The sequence below is a fragment of the Pseudonaja textilis genome, chromosome 1 (genome assembly GCF_049901715.1).
Source record: "Pseudonaja textilis isolate UNSWEBS1 chromosome 1, rPseTex1.2, whole genome shotgun sequence".
Lineage (NCBI taxonomy): Eukaryota > Metazoa > Chordata > Lepidosauria > Squamata > Elapidae > Pseudonaja > Pseudonaja textilis.
Window position 1 is genome coordinate 204,615,184 of NC_141990.1, and position 18,773 is coordinate 204,633,956.

Consider the following 18,773-nt stretch of genomic DNA (forward strand, 5'->3'; position numbering starts at 1 on the left):
GATCCGGGCCATACAACCCATCCCTTCTAATCAAATAAAAGTCTTGGCTTTTATTCGCCCCTCTTTGTGGTCCCTAAAAGTTTGGGGGGATGGAGGGCAATCCTGGACTTAAAATGTCTAAACTAATATTTAGTTTACTGAAAATTTAAAATAACCACTCTCCAATCCATCTTACTCAGCATCAGAAAAAACAATGTCCTTACCTCCATAGACCTCACGGAAGCTTACTTACATATCCCAATTAGCCCCTCACATTTCAAATTCCTTCGTTTCTGTTACAACAATGTCCATTATGAATATATTGCTCTCCCATTTGGCCTAGCTTCAGCTCCCAGAACTTTTACAAAGGTCTTGGCTCCCTTGGCAGCATCATTCAGAGATAGGTCCATCCAACTTCAATGCTACTTGGATGACAATCTTATTCTGGCATCTTCCATCAATCAAGTAAATTCGAACACTCAAACTACACTTGTAACCCTACAACAACATGGGTTCTCAATCAATTGGTCAAAAAATCATTTAACACTTTCTACTAGACTCATTCACCTTGGCGCCATCACTGACACTCTGGAACGCAAAGTTTTCCTCTCTTCTGACTGACAAGAAAGCATTAGAGATTTGGCTCAACAGATCAGATCTCTTAGGAAAGTAAAACTATGTCTCCTTTCTAAACTGCTCAGAAAAATGATTTCTTGTATTTCTATTATCCCTTGGGCCCGTTTCCATGCAAAAACCCTGCAATGGTTCCTGTTGCCATACCAATACACCAGGAGAGACGACACCAGGACTCGCGTAAACGTTCCAGCAACAATTCTCAGGTCTCTACGATGGTGGACATGACCCAAAATCAACAAGGGATGCTGTTTCAAGGATCCACACAGGTCGATTGTTACAACAGATGCCAGTCTAGTTGGATGGGGGCCCCACTTCCAATCACATACAGCTCAAGGCCTTTGGACGGATTCAGAGAAGGCACACAAGATCAACTGGCTAGAACTGAGAGTGGTGTACTTGGCACTCTGACAATTCCTCCCGCATCTCCATTGTAAACATGTGCTCGTCTGAACAGACAACATAACTACAAAGGCCCATATCAACAAACAAGGTGGCACTCATTCCAATCTACTAATGAGGGAAGCAGAAACACTATTCCTGTGGGCCGAAACCCATCTTCTCTCTCTAAAGGCGGAACACATATCTGGAGTAGCGAATGTACAAGCGGATTGGCTTAGCAGAGCTGTTAGACCAATCAGAGTGGCATCTGGATACCAAGATATTTCTGGAGGCTACTCGGAGGTTAGGCCAACCGGTAGTCGACCTGTTTGCCTCACCACTCAATACACAGCTTCCCCGATTCATTTCTCATTACCCATCGCAGGGAGCAGAGGACGTGAATGCCCTCAGATGTCACTGGCCCACCGGACTGCTATATGCCTTTCTTCCCCTCCGTGTGATCCCCAAATTGATTCAGAAGTTGCTGGAAGAAAAAGTGGACCTGCTATTAGTGGCTCCTTATTGGCCAAGGCGAGCATGGTTTGCGGACCTGAAGGTCCTCTCGAAGGTACCACCGTGGAGGATCCCATCATCGGTCATATCGCTGTCTCAAGGTCCAGTGCTACACTTGGACCCCCAATGGCTAAACTTAGCCATATGGAAGTTGAACAGTGACGTCTGAGAGATGAACACCTTTCTTCTCAAGTTATTCATACTATTCAGTCGGCTCGACGTCCTTCAACGAACCGAATCTATGAGGCCACCTGGTCTAGCTTATGCCGTTGGTGTCAGAGGGTTCAGATCGACCCCACTTCCCCATCAGTAGCGCAGTTATTAGAATTTTTAAAGGAGGGCCTAAACAAAGGGTTTTCACCCAATACTCTGCGGAGACAGGTGGCAGCCCTGGCTTCGGTCATATCTTGGGATGATCTTACCTCCATATCTCATCACCCTTTGGTATGTCCCAACACTGGATGCTCTGAACAGCTCATGGGAGAAAGGGTGTTGGTACTTACCTGATAAGCCCGTTCTCTGTGAGCTGTGAAAAGCATCCAGCCCAACCCTTTTATTCTGTCTGGTGGGGGGCTATTCCAGCCAGGGTTATTACATAGGCTTAAGCATATAGGTATCAATGCCTCGGCTTCGCAAAACTGGGGATGCTAAGGAGGAGTCTCATGGAGGAGGAGGAGTGTCCTCAAATTTAAGCCCAGCCTTCCTAGAAGGGACTGAAGCACCTTCCCATCACTGGATGCTGTTCACAGCTCACAGAGAATGGGCGTTATCAGGTAAGTACCAACGTCCCTTCTGTATTATTAGGGTGCTCAGGATCAGATATATAATGAGCCATGATGCTTTCTACACACTTTAGATTTTATTTAATCAAAAGTAGAGTACACAACAGTTGCAAATCAGAAGTCTGTTTCTTCTGTCTACTGAAGTATAGAAATCCAAGAACTTAAGTTCCAATTTACAACACTTACTATGTTATGCAGCTAGGTCTCAGTTGCATATACAGTATTCCTTGAAATCCAGAAAATTGTAAGCTTTCTGCTATTCTTTTTGTAATTTCACACTAACTGAAATTAGATTTTAAGTAGTTAGAAACTGTCTGTGCCATATTTCTTGGCTGAAATCTTTTTTGCCATTCAGTGTAATTGCAACATCTTCCTGTCAGGGAAAAAAGTCATATGGGGCTGTAATCCATTACTGGAATTTGTTGATTATGCATAGGCACTACCAAAACAAGCAAATAAATGGGTGAGATAATAAAGAATTTGGATTTTCATTTTTGCTAGGATTTGTATCAGTAAAATGGCAAAGAAGAATCTTCTTGTTTTACCTTGTGGATAAGACCCTGCACGCAAAGATAAATTGTAAGGCTATAAATGGTATAAATATTTAAAAGCTGAGAATATATATAATTCTAAACATTTGAGTTATTATTATAATTTTTTAATCACTCTGGTTTTAGGCTATCGCCATTGTAATCCTGGAGAATTCAGCTGCGCTGATGGAAGATGTCTCTTAAATTCTCAGTGGCAATGTGATGGAGATTTTGATTGTCCAGATCATTCAGATGAGGATCCTATTAATATAAAATGCAGAAGTGCAGGTTCAGCTTTTAAAATATTTGTTCAATTTTGTTTTTATGTCCAAAATAATTTTATGGAATGATACAGTGTTACTAAAAAAAAGTATTTCTACTTGCAGACTACTGACAAAGCATGCTGATTGGGTAATTCATCGATTTCTTCTTATTATTTGGCATGTCCTTTCTGTAGCACCGTACTGGAGATCTCTTAATCCAGATGGTCTTTGAGACTTCTCTCTTTCCCTCAGTTCATCACTTGAAAACTGTTATGTTTGGATCCAAAGCACGTGCAAGCAAAGAGAGGCTGAAAGATAGAAAAGTATTCAGGCTCAACAGAACTAAATTTAGGTTTCTTTAGGGAGTATAAAGACTGTATAGACTGATGATACATTTGACTTTACCTCAGGTTCAGCAATGTCATCTGCACTTTGAATATAAGGCATTGATACTTGTTACTAATCCTTTAATATAATCCAGAAAAGAAACACAAGGAATACTAACTTTATCTTTATTATAAGGTTACATTAGCAGACTCTTGCAAGATTGGAAGTATTTTTCTACTCCTTCTCTTTTACTTTCTCCTGTTAATTGAAGTATATTTTACATGACAGTGGTCTACTCTGTGGCTTTTCTCCTGTCTCTCAGGGTCATTTTCATGTACTATTACATCTATAAGAGTAAGGAATTCACAGTAAGGAAGGAAGGGATAAACAGATTCAAACAGATTGAAAGATTTATTGTAGACAATTTGAATAAAAACAGTTTCTGCCCATTTGTGGAATTGATTTTCTGATCTGGTCTATCTAAAGGGCTGACAATACCATCTAGGGAGAAACATCAAAAATTGGTTGAAAAATCAGATCTGAAATTGGTGCAAATATTTCTAAACTTAAGGCTAGCCCTAAGTCAACAGGAAGAGAAATCCACCATAAACAAAATTTCGTATTTAAAATAAGCATTGTATTTAGCAAATGTGCCATATAGACAGTTGTCAAACTCCTGTTTTATTGAAATTAGTGTCCTATGTTCCATAAAGATTAATACATATAGATTGTATTGTTTTATACATTTATAAAAGCTGTAATAAGTTACAAATATAAAATTTATACATATTGTATAAATATTTTAAATCTGTATCAGTATATGCAAATGTATAATTTATTTGTAAATTAAACTATAGATCATAGTTTAAAACCTGATGAATAGTTACATACTTTTTGCATTCTGTTTCCTTTTACCCATTTATTTCTTGTTTTTAGAACAGTCATGCAACAATTCATTTTTTATGTGTAAAAATGGCAAGTGCATCCCCCAAGAAGATGTTTGTGATGCCAAACAAGATTGTGGTGATGGATCTGATGAAAGAAATTGCCATATAAATGAATGTTTGAGTAAGAAAGTTAGTGGCTGTTCTCAAGACTGTCAAGATCTTCCTGTTGGATACAAGGTTAGTAGTTTAGAAGTTTAAAATAATGCACTATAAAATAGACTTTGATATCCCCAACTCACACAGAAATGTTAATCATATGAGGCTTGCATTTGTGTATTTTATTAATAGTAATACAAGTAATAAAACTTTGTAGCTCATACTTCATTTTACTTTCTATGTGTCTTAGGAAAGGGAAATACTTTTGTGGAAGAAAAATAAATTGAAAAATATAAACAGATTTTTTTTAAGAGAACAGATGTACACTGAGAGCTTAAGCACCAGAGACAAATTCCTTTTTTCCCCCAACCTCACTTGGCCAATATAGAATTCTGTTCTATTCTGTTTGTTCTGTTTTGTTCTGTTCTGTTTTGTTCTACTCTACTCTATTGAAAAATGTAAACAGTTTTTTTTAAGAGAACAGATGTACACTGAGAGCTTAAACAGCAAAGACAAATTCCTTTTTTTTCCCAACCACACTTGGCCAATATAGAATTCTATTCTGTTCTGTTCTGTTTTGTTCTACTCCACTCTACTTTACTCTACTCTTAATCCAAGTCCAGAGAACATGCAAACTTCAATTTAATTTTAAAGTCTAATGTCATCAATTGGAGGTATTGACAAAAAAACAAATAGTTTTAAAGTATTTGGCTATGCCGATTTATGTATCTAATATGTAATTTTAAAAATTAGGTGTTCATTACTGTATTCTTTTATGTTTAAAGTTAATCTCAGAATATTTAGTGGGAGGAAAGCATGAATTTTTTCAGGTGAACTTCAGAAATAAGATATTATGTAAAATAAATATTTATTTATTCAATTTCTATAGCTGCTCATGTCAGACAATGACTGTGGGTGACTTACAATTCAAAAAATATAATACACTAAAGCTAAAACCATTTTAAAACAATAAAAATTAAAACATCCAAAATAATATGTACAAATCCACATTTTAGTCAGTAGTTGAAGCATCAAAAATACCACAGCAAATATAACATAAATATTTTAATGTTCTTCTAAATCATTGGTGTCAAACTCAATGCCCTGAATCTGGCTGGCAGGATGCTTAGATTTGGTCCACAGGGCTGCCCTAGAAACAGTGAAGGATCAGCCCGCAATGCCTCTGCCAGAGAAACAGAGCATGGGAGGGCCGCACGTGGCCCTTCTGAGCTCTGTTTTCACTGGCAGAATGCTCAGGCGCCCCCAACATCAGTGACATCAAGCTGGCCATGCCCACCCTGGGCACACCCACTTGGCCCCCAAAGTCAAACACAAACCTGATGCATCCCTCAATGAAATTGAGTTTGACACCCATTAACTTTCTCCATCACCATTAATCCTCAATGTTCGAATGCTTGTAACTTTTCAATTTCTCACACCGGAAGGTAAAGATACAGAAAAAAGTCATGCCTGCCTCTGTTTGGTTCAGTAAAAACAATTTATTTTTGTTAGAGATTTCCAGGAAAGAACCTCTCACCTGCCTAGTGTGACTGTATCCCAAAGCTATTGGACTTTGTAATTTTTAGAGCCTTGAATAAATGCTTACTTAGTGTCTAACTAAATTTGACTAAATGGTGTGCCTTTCTAGCATGACGACATTTTGAATAGGACTAAAAAAAAACCCAGACCTAGTAAATTAAAGATGAATGAATTTCATCTGATCTATTTTTGTTGCTGTTTTATGAGTTTATCATGTTCTATTAATTCTTCCTGTCTTCTAACTTTAACTTGGAGGATGTCAAAATGTTAACTGTAAGTTCTCTCCTCTAGGACCTTTTGTAATAGTTGGTGCATGGTGGAAACATGAAAATTCTGTTTTATATTGATTTACTGTATTTAGAGTCAAAGTAATCTCAAACAATAACATTCAGAATAACATATTAAGGAGAAATTTGAAAAACACTTCAAGAGTTTAAATCTTGCCACTTGTTTTTTGGTTTTTTTTGTAGAACTGAACTGAATTTCTCTCTTCAGGACTGTTAATGAGGCAGAACCTCTTCTTTTAAAACACTATCCCCTGGGCTAGGGCTGTAACTGTATGTCAGCAAAAGAAATGGAGCTATACATTTGCCTGATATTACGTGCAACTTTAAATCCTTTCTTCCTCTTCTCTTTTAGAAAACTATAACAGTTTTTTTAAAAGCACTTTTATGGAACTAGGCAAAATATACATATGAATCCAAAGGGAATGACAACTGATTAAGAAAAATGGAACAAACCAAAAAAATTCAAGCTGAGGAAAATATTCAATACATTTTTCTGCATTTTTTCTTAAAAACTATGTTATAAACCAGTGATCACCAACCAGTGGGCCGTGGAAAAATTTTGGTGGGCTGCAGAAGAAATGACCCCAAAGCAATTAACCTGGGCTGCACATTTCTCGCACCTCCCGGCTCTTCAAGGGACTCCGGAGTCAGGTCCTTGAGATGCATGCACCAACCAGGTCCCAAACAAGGCAGGTGGTGGCAACAACTGTCCCCTCCCCCAGTGCCCACTGTTAGCTCTGCCCATTAGTTCTTTAGCTTTGAATTGCTCCCGCCCCTCTCTCTTTCTTTCCTCCTACTCCCCTGTGCCCACGTGCAGGCAGGTAAGGAAAGGGAGATGAAGCTGTATGCAGCTCTCGGCTCCTCCAGCCCTCGCTGCCTGTCTCAACATCGAAGCCTTGGAGATCTATGCAAAGCCGCCACCGCGGTAGCACCCTGAGTTGCTTGTTTTTCCACTACTGTCTCCTCCTTCTCCAGCACCTCCTTCACTGGATAGGTAATTGTGAACTAACCAACCATGCTAAGGCAACTCGGGTGCTATCTCTGCTGGGTCATCGAAGCCTCGAAGAGCCAGGAGGTGCAAGAACTGTGAGTGGAATCATTTGATGATTTCAAAGAACTCCTAGAACACTTTAGATTAGGATTTTGTAGGTCTCGGTGAAAGAGTGAACTTTGTTTCACCTCCTTTCCTCCCCTGGTAACGGGAGAGATTCTCTCTCTCTCTGTGTCTGTCTCCCTCCCTCCCTCCCTCCCTCCCTTCCTTTCCTTTCCTTTCCTTTCCTTGCCTGTCTCCAGGTGAGGCTGGAAGAGCCCCCTCTCAGCTTTTCTTCGACTGCAGATCTGAGCTCTCTCAATTCTCCATCCGGGATCTAAAAGGAGCTCCCACTTTCTCCCCTCCCCTCCCCGCAAATTTTATTAAAGGGCAGCAGTATTCTGTAGGCAGATGCCTGCTGAGAAGCCCTGGAGCAGCGGCCAAGGGGCGCTGCCCCCCAAGAAGAGCAAAGCCACCTTTCTGCCTCTGCTTCTCCCAGTGGCAGTTGCCCCAAGACCCCTCAGCTCTGCTCTTCTGTCTCTTTGGAAGGTGCAGGTGGGGGGAGGCTTCAAGCCCAGAATGTTTTATTTTGTTATTAAGCATTTATGTTTTTGTTAAAATTAAATAAGTGTGTGTGTGTGTGTATAATTTATATTTAATACAATTTTTTATATTAAATATATTAGCTTTTTTTAAAAAATTCATATTAGTGGTCCTCAGGATTTGAAAGTATGAGTTTGGTGGTCCCTGAGGTCCAAAAGGTTGGCGACCCCTGGTATAAATCATACTCTTCTGGCCCACTTTATAGATTTTTTTTTCTATGAAATATTCCAAAAATCCAAACAATTAGATAAATTATGAAACTGTGATATATTGCCGATGTGTGTGTCTGAATAAAGCTCAAAATGAGCCATGGGTTTTTCTTTGAGTCCTGAGATTTGGATAACATGTATTAATAGCATTTCAATAAAATTGATATTGCATTAACCAAGAAAGTTAAAGAAATGAAAATAACCCTAGCCTTTACATGCTTAACACATAATGTGCTTTATTTTTCTTTATAGTGTAAATGTTGGCCTGGTTTCCAAATGAAGGAGGATGGCAAAACATGTGTAGATATTGATGAATGTTCATCTGGCTTTCCGTGCAGCCAGCAATGCATCAATACATATGGGTCTTACAAATGCTTGTGTATGGATGGTTATCAAATGCAACCTAATCCTAAGCAAGGATGCAAATCCCTTTCGGGTAAACTTTTTCAGCTATAAAACTATTAAAGTCACAGTCAAATTAAGCATAAAGAATAGGACAATTTTTAAAGTATTAAAACATTTATTTGCAACAATAGGTTTTAGCAAAATACATGTATATAAAATGAAACAATCAAATAAGTACATCCCCTCTTATATTAACAGTATTATTTGTCTGATATGCTTTTGTATGTACTTTGTCACCATTGCTAACAATGCAATAGTTTCAATACACATTTGTCTTCATTGGACAACATATTTTTTTTAATTGGATTGACAAGGATATAATAAATTAGGTCTAGGCTCTTGATAGAGTTTGCAATATAGTAGGTAATGGGTCATAGATTCCACCCGTACGTTATTGCATATGCATAAGTGTAAGTAACCCTCCAAATCTTCCATTCAAATAAGCTGTTGGTTTATTTGAAAGCAAAGTTCTGTAAAAACTTGTTTCAGGCAATGGGATATAAACAATTGTAAACAAGATAACATTCCCTGTCCTTCTTTAAGGAATTGGTACCACTTAGCTAACTTACACACCTGCTCTCTATCTTGTCTAAAATCATTAAAAAAAATAAGTTACTCCCTCAAAACTGTATAGCAATTCATTCAATTGTTTCCGTTGAGTTGTTTATGAAAGCATTATTTTGCTAAATAATTATCAGACATAAAGGCTAAATTCCAATAATATTATTACTTTATTTACTTTTATGTTTATTGATAGAGGTGGAGAAGGGAAATGTTTCTTTTTGTTTTGTTTTTCTTTGATTATAAAGCAGATTAATAAATTAAGGAAATTTGCATTATTTATTTATGTATTTATTCTTATGTGTTTGTCCATCTCTAATTCATCACTTTGGGCAGCTAACAACAGGAACAAAGTAAGGTGAACACAGCTGGTAGAACTAGTGGTTACATATACATTCCAAAGTGTATTAACATTAAAAATCCATATTTTCTTTTCAGAACCACTGTAGAATTCACTAATGGTTGGAAATTAAACTATGCATTCATTTTGAATCAAATGATTCTACCTTTTTTATGTCAGCTGTTACTTATTATCTATTTGTTACTTGAAAGCCAAGCTGTGTTTATAAATTCATTTTGGAAGTAAAACTTAATAGAGAATGTTAATTCTTCTGCGTTTCAAAGGCGATATTAAAGTACTCTAAAAAGGTGCTAATTAAATCTCTTGTTCAGCTTATGACTAATATTTGATTTTGTTTGAAATATTATGCTTGTAATGTTTATCTATACCAATGTTCATAGCATACAGCATTTAATTTTTCACTATTTATGTTTCTATTTCAAAGTTTCATAAATTAAGTAAAAAAACTACCATTATTTTTTCATATAGATGAAGAGCCATTCTTAATTCTGGCTGATCATCACGAAATACGAAAAATTAGTACTGATGGATCCAACTATACTTCAATGAAACAGGTATTCTCTAAGTGTCACACAAAGGATCCCTAGACAGTGTACAGAAATCATAAATCTTTTAAAAAAAGGTACAGTGGCCATACAGTATGTCATCATCATAAGGAAATGTCAATGCAGAAGTGAATAAAACATTTTAAATGGGCAGCAAGATTGACTCTTTCCCCCAAAGGTTATATACTTGGCATATGAGTATGCATGGAGTATACCACTGAAATCAATTCTGCATGTATATTATAACCAAAATTAGTTGCTTATATAACTTGATAGGAGTTTCTTTCAGTGATTATGCTATAGTTTAACAAACAGAATTTTTATGAATGTAGGGAAATAAAGCAATTAATGATTTATGGTTTTACATACATATTTAAATGATTTTTGCGGGATTTTTAAAATGAAATTTACAGGTTAATACAGAACTAGAGAAGATAAAGGATTTTTGAGTAAATAACATAATAGCAATAGCACTTAGATTATATAATGCTTTATAGTGCTTTACAGCCATTTCAAAGCAGTTTACAGAGTCAGAATATTGCCCCTACAATTTGGGTCCTCATTTTACCCACCTCAAAAGCATGGAAGGCTGAGTCAACCTTGAGTCTGCTGGGATTCGATCTGCAAAATTGCAGTAGGAGTAGCTTGCAGTACTGCCCTCTAACCACTGCGCCACCGAAGCTCCTAATGATATTGATAATAATGATATTGACTAAGAACATACTAATTTACTCCATTTTGCTGAACAAATCTGTGTTTGTTTATTTTTGCTTTATCTATCTGTTGTTCTCTTCAGTATTGTTTATTAGTATTTCGGGTTTCCAATCACTGGTTCCTCTTTTATTGTTTCCAGACACATTCTTGTGAAGAAAATTCTATTAACCTATTTTAAGTAAAATATGCAACTTGACTAGATTTGATGGGTATCCTATCATCTAATCAAGGTTAACTGCAGAAACGTATTGTTAATTCTCAATTGTTATTTTGGAGATTGAGAAGAACAAAAATAACAAAGATATAACAATTTAAGGCCTAAATAGTCTTCTGCTCAACTATAATTTTGACATCTATTGCAATTAATTACTAATTTTGCATGATCAAATATCAAACATTTTATGTGGGGAAACTGACTTTTTCTCCAAGTATTTCCTAAATAAAGAACAAATATTTCATTACAAGCCTTCTGAAGAAATTACCATAGCATACATCAAATAATGTGCTTGGTTATAGTCCAATACTGTTTCAAATTGATAAAAAATGCTTATGGAGTTTGCATTCAGAAACATCCACAGAAAACAGATTTTTTTTTCAAAATTACAAAACATCTGTCATGTTGTTTCAACACATGCCCTGTCTCTTCCATCATGTTATTATGTGGAGAAGAGTATGGAGATGGTTTTGACAAAAATAATGGCAAATATAACAAAAACATCTATTTTCCTGGGTCAACGGGGAAGGATGAAGAAGGTTGGTTTACTTTGATTTTCTTGGGTACAAAAGAGAAAGAAATACAAACTCTTTGAAGCTTTCAATACCTTTATTTTAGTCTATATTACTAAAGTAGAGATCAAATATTTATTTGTTTCCTAACATCTTCCTTGAAGGACTGACATAATAGAAAGACTAAAAAAGAAGAATTTGCATCACAATACAAAATATGTTTCATTATTTACCCTTTTGGCCTCTCCTCCCCACAAAATGTCATGCTGTGACACCAGTAATAATACTTTGTGAAACCAGTAATAATACTTTGGAACAAGAGAAACAGTTTTCATGGCTTCTCATTATTCAGGTGCCTCTCATAAATTATTATTTTCTTTAAAATGGTTACACGGCGGATTTATTTATTTTATTTATTTGCTAAGCAATTATAAGATAACAGGTATAAGTATAAACATAGTTATGAATACATGAAATGGATACATATAAGAAGAATAAAAAGAATAGGACAGGGATGGTAGGCACAGTGTTGCCTTATAAACGCCCCCTACAGACCTCTTAGGAAAGGGGTGAGGTCAATAGTAGACAGTCTAAAGTTAAAGTTTTTAGGGTTTGGGGAAGAAAACACTGAGTCAGATAGAGTATTCCAGACATTGACCACTGTGTTGCTGAAGTTGTATTTCCTGCAATCAAGTTTGGTGTGGTTAACTTTGAGTTTGTATCTATTGTGTGCTCTTGTATTGTTATGGTTGAAGCTGAAGTATTCATTGACAGGTAGGGCATTGCAATGTATAATTTTATATACTTAGATCGGACCAAAGGCGGCATAGTTCTAGGTTTTCTAGGTCTAGAATTTTGAGTCTGGTGGCATAAGGTATTCTGCAACAATTAGAGGAGTGGAGAACTCTTCTTGTGAAATATTTCTGGACTTTCTCAACTGTGTTAATATCAGATACATAATGTGGGTTCCAGACTGATGAGCTATATTCGAGTATTGGTCTAGGAAATGTTTTGTATGCTCTAGTTAGTAGTGTGATATTACCAGAGAAAAAGCTACATAGGATTAGGTTAACAACTCTTAATGCCTTTTTGGCTATGTAGTTACAGTGGGCTCTAGCACTTAGATCACTAGAGATGAGTACTTGACAGAGTTTGGAACATCAACAAGGTCTTGACTATTCAGCTTGTGTTTTATTTTCTGATTTTTTTTGCCAATACGCAAGACAGAGCATTTATTTGTTGAGATTTGAAGTTGCCATTTGTTTGACCATTCTGATACATAGTCGAGGTCTTTTTGAAGGGTAGCAGTATTGTCTGTAGTGTTGAACAGCTTTACATCATCAGCGAAGAGAACCCAGAGGTCATTTATGTAGAGTATGAAGAGAGTTGGTCCTAGAACACTGCCTTGGGCGATACCACTGTTGACAGGTACAGAATTTGATAGGGCTCCCAATTCTGACCATTTGTTGTCTGTTTGACAGGAATGCTTCTATCCAGTTATGCAAGTGTCCAGAGATAAGATTTTAGTTTTAGGAGTAGTTTGTCGTGTATCCCTGAATCAAAGGCTTTACAGAAGTCTATGTAGATTGTATCTATTGCTTTGCCCTGATCGAGTTGTGTAGTCCATATGTTTTTGCAGTGTAAGAGTTGCAGATTACAGGATAGTTTTTTTTCTGAAACCAAATTGTTTATTAGAGAGTAGGTTGTTTATCTCTAAGTGGAGGGTAATGGATTGGTTAATAATTGATTCCATGACTTTACAGGTGACACAGCATAAAGAGATTGGTCTGTAATTTTCAACTAGGCTGGGGTCTCCCTTTTTGAAGATGGGGATGACCGTGGCTTGTGACCATAGATTTGGCAAGGAGCTGGTCCTGAAAGATTTTTCAAAGATTATGCTTACATGTTTGCCTATGGCAGTAGATAGCTTTTTTTAAGAAGTAGGCACATATTCCGTCTGGTCCAATAGAGAGAGATGGTTTTAGATTGCCTAGTGCTTTTTCAACATTGTCTTCTGTAAAATTGATATGTATTAGATCATTGTAGTTGTCTGTGGTTCGACTAGGAAATACTGGGCATGATCCATTGCTGTTTACAAATACTTAGCCAAAGAAAGCATTAAAGAGGTTAGCTTTAATGGTGTTATCGTTACAGTCTTTACCATTAGGTTCTTTCAGGGGTGGGATGGACCTTGAGTCTTTTAGTTTGTAGTTTGCAAAATTGTAGAAAGCGTGGGTGGAATTGGTGCGTAGAAGGTTTTCCTCTTGTTTAATGTGATAATTGGTGCATTCAGTCTTTATCTGGTGTCATAAATTTTTGTATCGGCTTTTGAAGTTGGTAACGTGACCAGATTTGTTTTTCCACCAAAGTGATTTCTTTTTGGATTGAAGCTTCCTTATTGTTATGGGTAATTTGTTTTTTCTAGTTTTGGGAGTTGTTATTGGTTCATATAGTTTGATGACTCTTTTGACTTCAAGTAAAAATATGTTGTAATGGTCTTCATCAGTATTGCATTCAATGAATAGAAGTTGCCAATCAAGAGATGCGAGATCGTTGTCTATAAGATCATTCTTGCCTTTTTTGAAGTCATAATTGGGGATCCTGTCGTTATGATGATTTTTGTGTGGACGTATGTTGAGACAAAAGTCAATCATGTTGTGGTCACTGTTGGAAAGGGGTTCTTTAATTTGTATTCTGAAAATTGAATTCAAACTATTGCAGAAGATGAGACAGTTTGGCACAATGATGGTGAAATTCTATTCAAATCATATAAAATGTGAAAAAAATGAGTGCAGTTGTAAAAAATGCCTGTACTCTCTATTACTGGTGATTTTCTCTTGGAAAGCCAGTTTTCAAATTTTCCAGCTTACCTAATGTTACTTCCAGAAAATTGAAGAACTCTAAAGGAAATAGAGTTACTTTATAAAGCCCACGTAATACAGCTATAGCTTCAAGCATTAAAGTATATTATATCCTTGCAAAATTAAATGTGTTAGATAATGAATGTATGTTATTAATATACTCCTCAAAGATCAAAAATAAATCTTCCCTTAGTATATTTCATGCAGAATTGCCACAATCCACCAACTCCACGGTAGCCTACTTTGCAGGGAATTAAAAACAGCATGAACAGACCTTTAAACAACTCCATATCAGATTGTAAACACCTGGAGTGGATGCTCCATCCTGACTTGAAGACCAGGATCTGGACACAGCTCATGATATCTATATCCAATAATACTCAAGAAGGTTTTTTTTTTATAAGTAGGCAATTTTCAGTGTTATCTACAAAAACAGTTTTTAATCCCTTCCACCCATGAAAATGAATAGTATAGTAATTTGGCAGGAAAGATGGAGTGAGCAAATTACTGGAATCTGTCATTTAGAAATAGCATATTTTGTTCTTAAGGCTGGTCAATCTTCTGTAGCAAGGAAATATAGATTTGCACTGACAAAAATATTTGTGATCTAAAATCATTTCAATTAAGATCAGCTAAACAAACATTGCTTTAGGATTAAATAACTCGCAGGTATCATTTTAGGTCATAATGTAACTTTTAACTTACCCTTCAAAACAAAACTAAAGTACTAATAGAACAATTTTTCCTTCCTAAAATTTTGGGGTCTTCCTAGTGCTGCCAATTAATCAAGGAATACTATTCTAAATTCTTTTGGGAGAAGATCGAAAATGACTATGTCAGAAAACCTAAAATCTTGATACTTCATGAATGAGCCAGGAAGATTGTGGAACAAGAAAGCACTGTCATCTCATATTAAACTGAAACTTATATTGTCATATAAAGTTCTCTGCGGCACTTCTAGCCAAACAATAGAGATAATTTTCAGGAGCCTCTTCATATTAGCAGAACACTCAGCAGAACTCATGAGGTCACAGTTAAAGCAAGCTTGATATCTATTTTAAAATATGTATTAATTTTAGCTTTACCCCACTGCATTTTTAGATTTATTCTTCTTTTATCTCTGAACATGTTTAGATTCCATAGCCACTTACTCTCTCCTTATTCATTTTTCTAAGGTTTTATCTCTTGAGAATTACTGTTTTATGTTTTCAGAAGTCAGTCATATTTAGTTTGTCATATGTAGTAATTAAATTAAAGGTAATAAATAGTACCTTTCAGAAGAATATCCCTCACCCATGTGTATTCAATTCACCATACACCAGTTTAGACCAAATCATAAACCAGTATGAGCAGAATACTCTGTGAATCTAAATAGATAATAAATACAATAAAGTGTAAGACAAAATTAAAATACATTTTAAAAACAAGCTTACATTTATAAATGATGTTCAGGATGCAGTCTATATTATAATATAGACAGTAAAATTACATTAAGTATACCAACATCCAAAATTACGAAAATGTGATAATATCTAGCATTACAATTAATAGAACTTGACTAATGGAAAATTGGCTCATCATGTCCAACAGATCTTCCATGCTGATGTACAAAACCTAGCTACGTGTACTGTAAAAACCATCATTTGACCATAGGCTTAATCTCAGTAACTAGGATATTATCAGAGAGGATGATTTTGGTTTGGCTGTCTCAATAAAAGGAACAACAAATAACATGTTCTGTAGTTTCCACCTCTTTGGAATCACAGGGGCAAAGCTTTTCAGCCTTTCAGCCAATGATACTTTTATAAATTTCCCATCAAATCATGCAGAAAGGACAGCATGACATCAAACAAGACAGAAAGCTTTCAAATGGATTGGTATTTATACCTGTATAAGGCAGCTGGCTGCAGTGACTATGTATGTTTTTATACTGATGATAAGAAAGCTAGGGCCTTCCCTAGATCTGTTTGCTGCTCTGTATCCTTTTTCCTTTGCTTCAGGGTTTGTTTCACCTAATCGTATTTCATCTTGAGAACTGAAGGGAAAGTAGTCTAGATTTAGAAGGTTAGATTTGACAGCCTTGATCCATACAGACTGGTTGTCCTGAAAGCTAGACCTTGACAATAAAAGTTGAACTTTAATCAAAAATTTATGGAAGAGAAACACTCTTGACTTCCAACCTTGGAAGGTTGAAAGGCTGAGTCAATCTCAAGCCTGTAAGGATTGAACAACAGACTCTGAGCAGAGTTAGCCTGTAATACTGCATTCTAATCATTATGCCACCAGGGCACATACGTAAGAAGCTAAGATCAATGTACATGGGAATGTATATGGGAAGCTCATCATCATGGAGGTCAGAGGGCCTTCAGTTTTTAACCCATCTTTAGCTGATAGTCTCCTATGGACATGCTGTCTCCCACCTATCAAAAACTGAGATGGTTGGAGAATAGACAGTGGTGGTTACATCTTCTTATATCTTCTCCCATTGACTGGCATTGGAAACTTGACAGTATACTTGAAGGGGATAACATTTTTTGTTGGTTAACCCCAAGTTTCATCTGTGTTCCTACTCCAAGTTCTGTTAAAAGATAAAAATTAAATCTGAAAATTTGGGGAAAATAGATATATCCCTCCTTTTTAAGTATCCCCCTTAATTAATACTTGATAATTAATCTGATATGAATAGTTATCTTAACTTTGTTAATTTGTTTACAGCAACTGCTAAAGTTATTTTTTTCCTTTTCAGGGCCTAAATAATGTGATTGCAGTAGACTTTGATTACAAAGAAGAGTTCATCTATTGGATTGATTCCAGCAGACCAAATGGAAGTAGGATTAACCGAATGAATCTGAATGGGAATAATGTCAAGGTGATTTAGAAATAATCATGGATTTATAAATATTATTTGGATCAGAAGCTAATAGATTTTAATCATGACTCAGCTTTATTATGAGTACATATATTGCAACTATGGAACAGATTAATCATGATTAATTTAACTCAATTTATATAGAGTGTAACTAAATCTGGATGAAACTATTTCCCTCCTACTCTACAAATCGATTTTAAGTTGCACAACTGCAATTGTTTTTCTTGGGTGATAAATAGTTAAGGTTCAAATACTAATTTAAAAGCATATATATTTTAGTTGTATTTGTGCTAGTGTAAATCTTTAAGAATTTGCAGCTAGTCACACTATTTATTTATTAAATTTACCTGCTATGCATCTTGTAGTTCGAGGCAATTCTGAGCAGGTTATATAGCAGTGGTGGGATTCAAAAATTTTACCGCCAATTATGTGGCTTGGTAGGAGCGCTTTGTGCATGCACAGAGGCTTTGCTACTGATCTTGTCCTGCAATCCTGCACCCTCTCTGTGTGTTAAACAGTTGACATGTGGCAATCCACAGTGCCATATGAAGCAGCTGAGCTTCAAAACCAGGAAATAAAAGGTCAGAATAGAGCTGGGGCGGGCCCAGGAGCTGATTGTTGGAGCAAACCAGTTCACTCACAGATGATCCTTGGAGTTACCAATTCAACCGAACTGGGCTGAACCAGTAGAATACCACCGCTGGTTATATAGGCTTAGCCAATATGTATTTGCTTTAATGTTCTTAATCAAAATATTAAACAATTGATACATAGGATTATAAAACATATAGCTTATTCAGGATATGACATATTTCATAATATCTGTTGCATTTGATCCAATTGAACTTCTACCTTATTTAAGAATTCTTGGTAATAATTCCCTATTCTTTTGCTTTTTATTTTTAGACAGTTTTAGACTGTTTTCCAGGTGAAGTTTTTTTTTTAGAAATTGATTTAATTACAATAGAAACTGATATCCAGGTGTATTCATATTTCAAATCAAAATTCTTTTTGAACTATGATTTAATTAGTGCCTCTATGTACAATAGTGAGATAAAAAAGCATATTGTGGAAATTGAAATGAAATGCAAATCCTATGTATTCTCTGATTTAAAGTATCAGACAGATTGAGTTAAATGAAGAATATAGTGATTACAGTGGAAAAAAACAAGAAATAAATGGGGAATTCTCCCTATATAATACAGAAAGAATATATCGTTCATTTGTTTGTGCAGGATTTTCTTTTTGTATTTCATATTTATGTAACTTGTCATTCAAAACCAATTGTGTATTTTTACAGATCTCCCATCCTACTCAAAGTTAGACTTGATGAGAGTTTTCAGCAAACCTAATTCATGTCAAGGTTTCTCAATGAATGCCTGAATTGAGATCAACATTATGTTTCTATCCATAACTATACTTTTCTTCTTTCAGAACTGTTCCAAACCCATTTTCTCATTTTTGCACAATAGTTTTAGTTTTATTCACTAAACTGTAGCCTGTCATGGCTTTTCCAAAAGATGACGGAAACATTTTTTTAGCTGATTATGTATAAATAACATTGATAATAGACAATTTTGCCAAGGAAGTTTAGTTTAGGGAAAAAAGTGAA

The 18,773-nt window shown here is 35.8% G+C and overlaps 1 protein-coding gene across 1 annotated transcript in view; it reads left to right on the plus strand.

Annotated features, from left to right (window-relative positions):
• The window catches only part of LRP1B (LDL receptor related protein 1B), a 283,941-nt gene that overhangs the window by 167,638 nt on the left and 97,530 nt on the right, over positions 1-18,773 (plus strand). The window contains exons 41-44 of the mRNA XM_087925463.1: positions 4,345-4,532; positions 8,372-8,555; positions 9,915-10,000; positions 17,039-17,161. Coding sequence (XP_087781589.1) covers positions 4,345-4,532; positions 8,372-8,555; positions 9,915-10,000; positions 17,039-17,161 — 581 coding nt within the window. The remainder of the gene's footprint in view (positions 1-4,344; positions 4,533-8,371; positions 8,556-9,914; positions 10,001-17,038; positions 17,162-18,773) is intronic.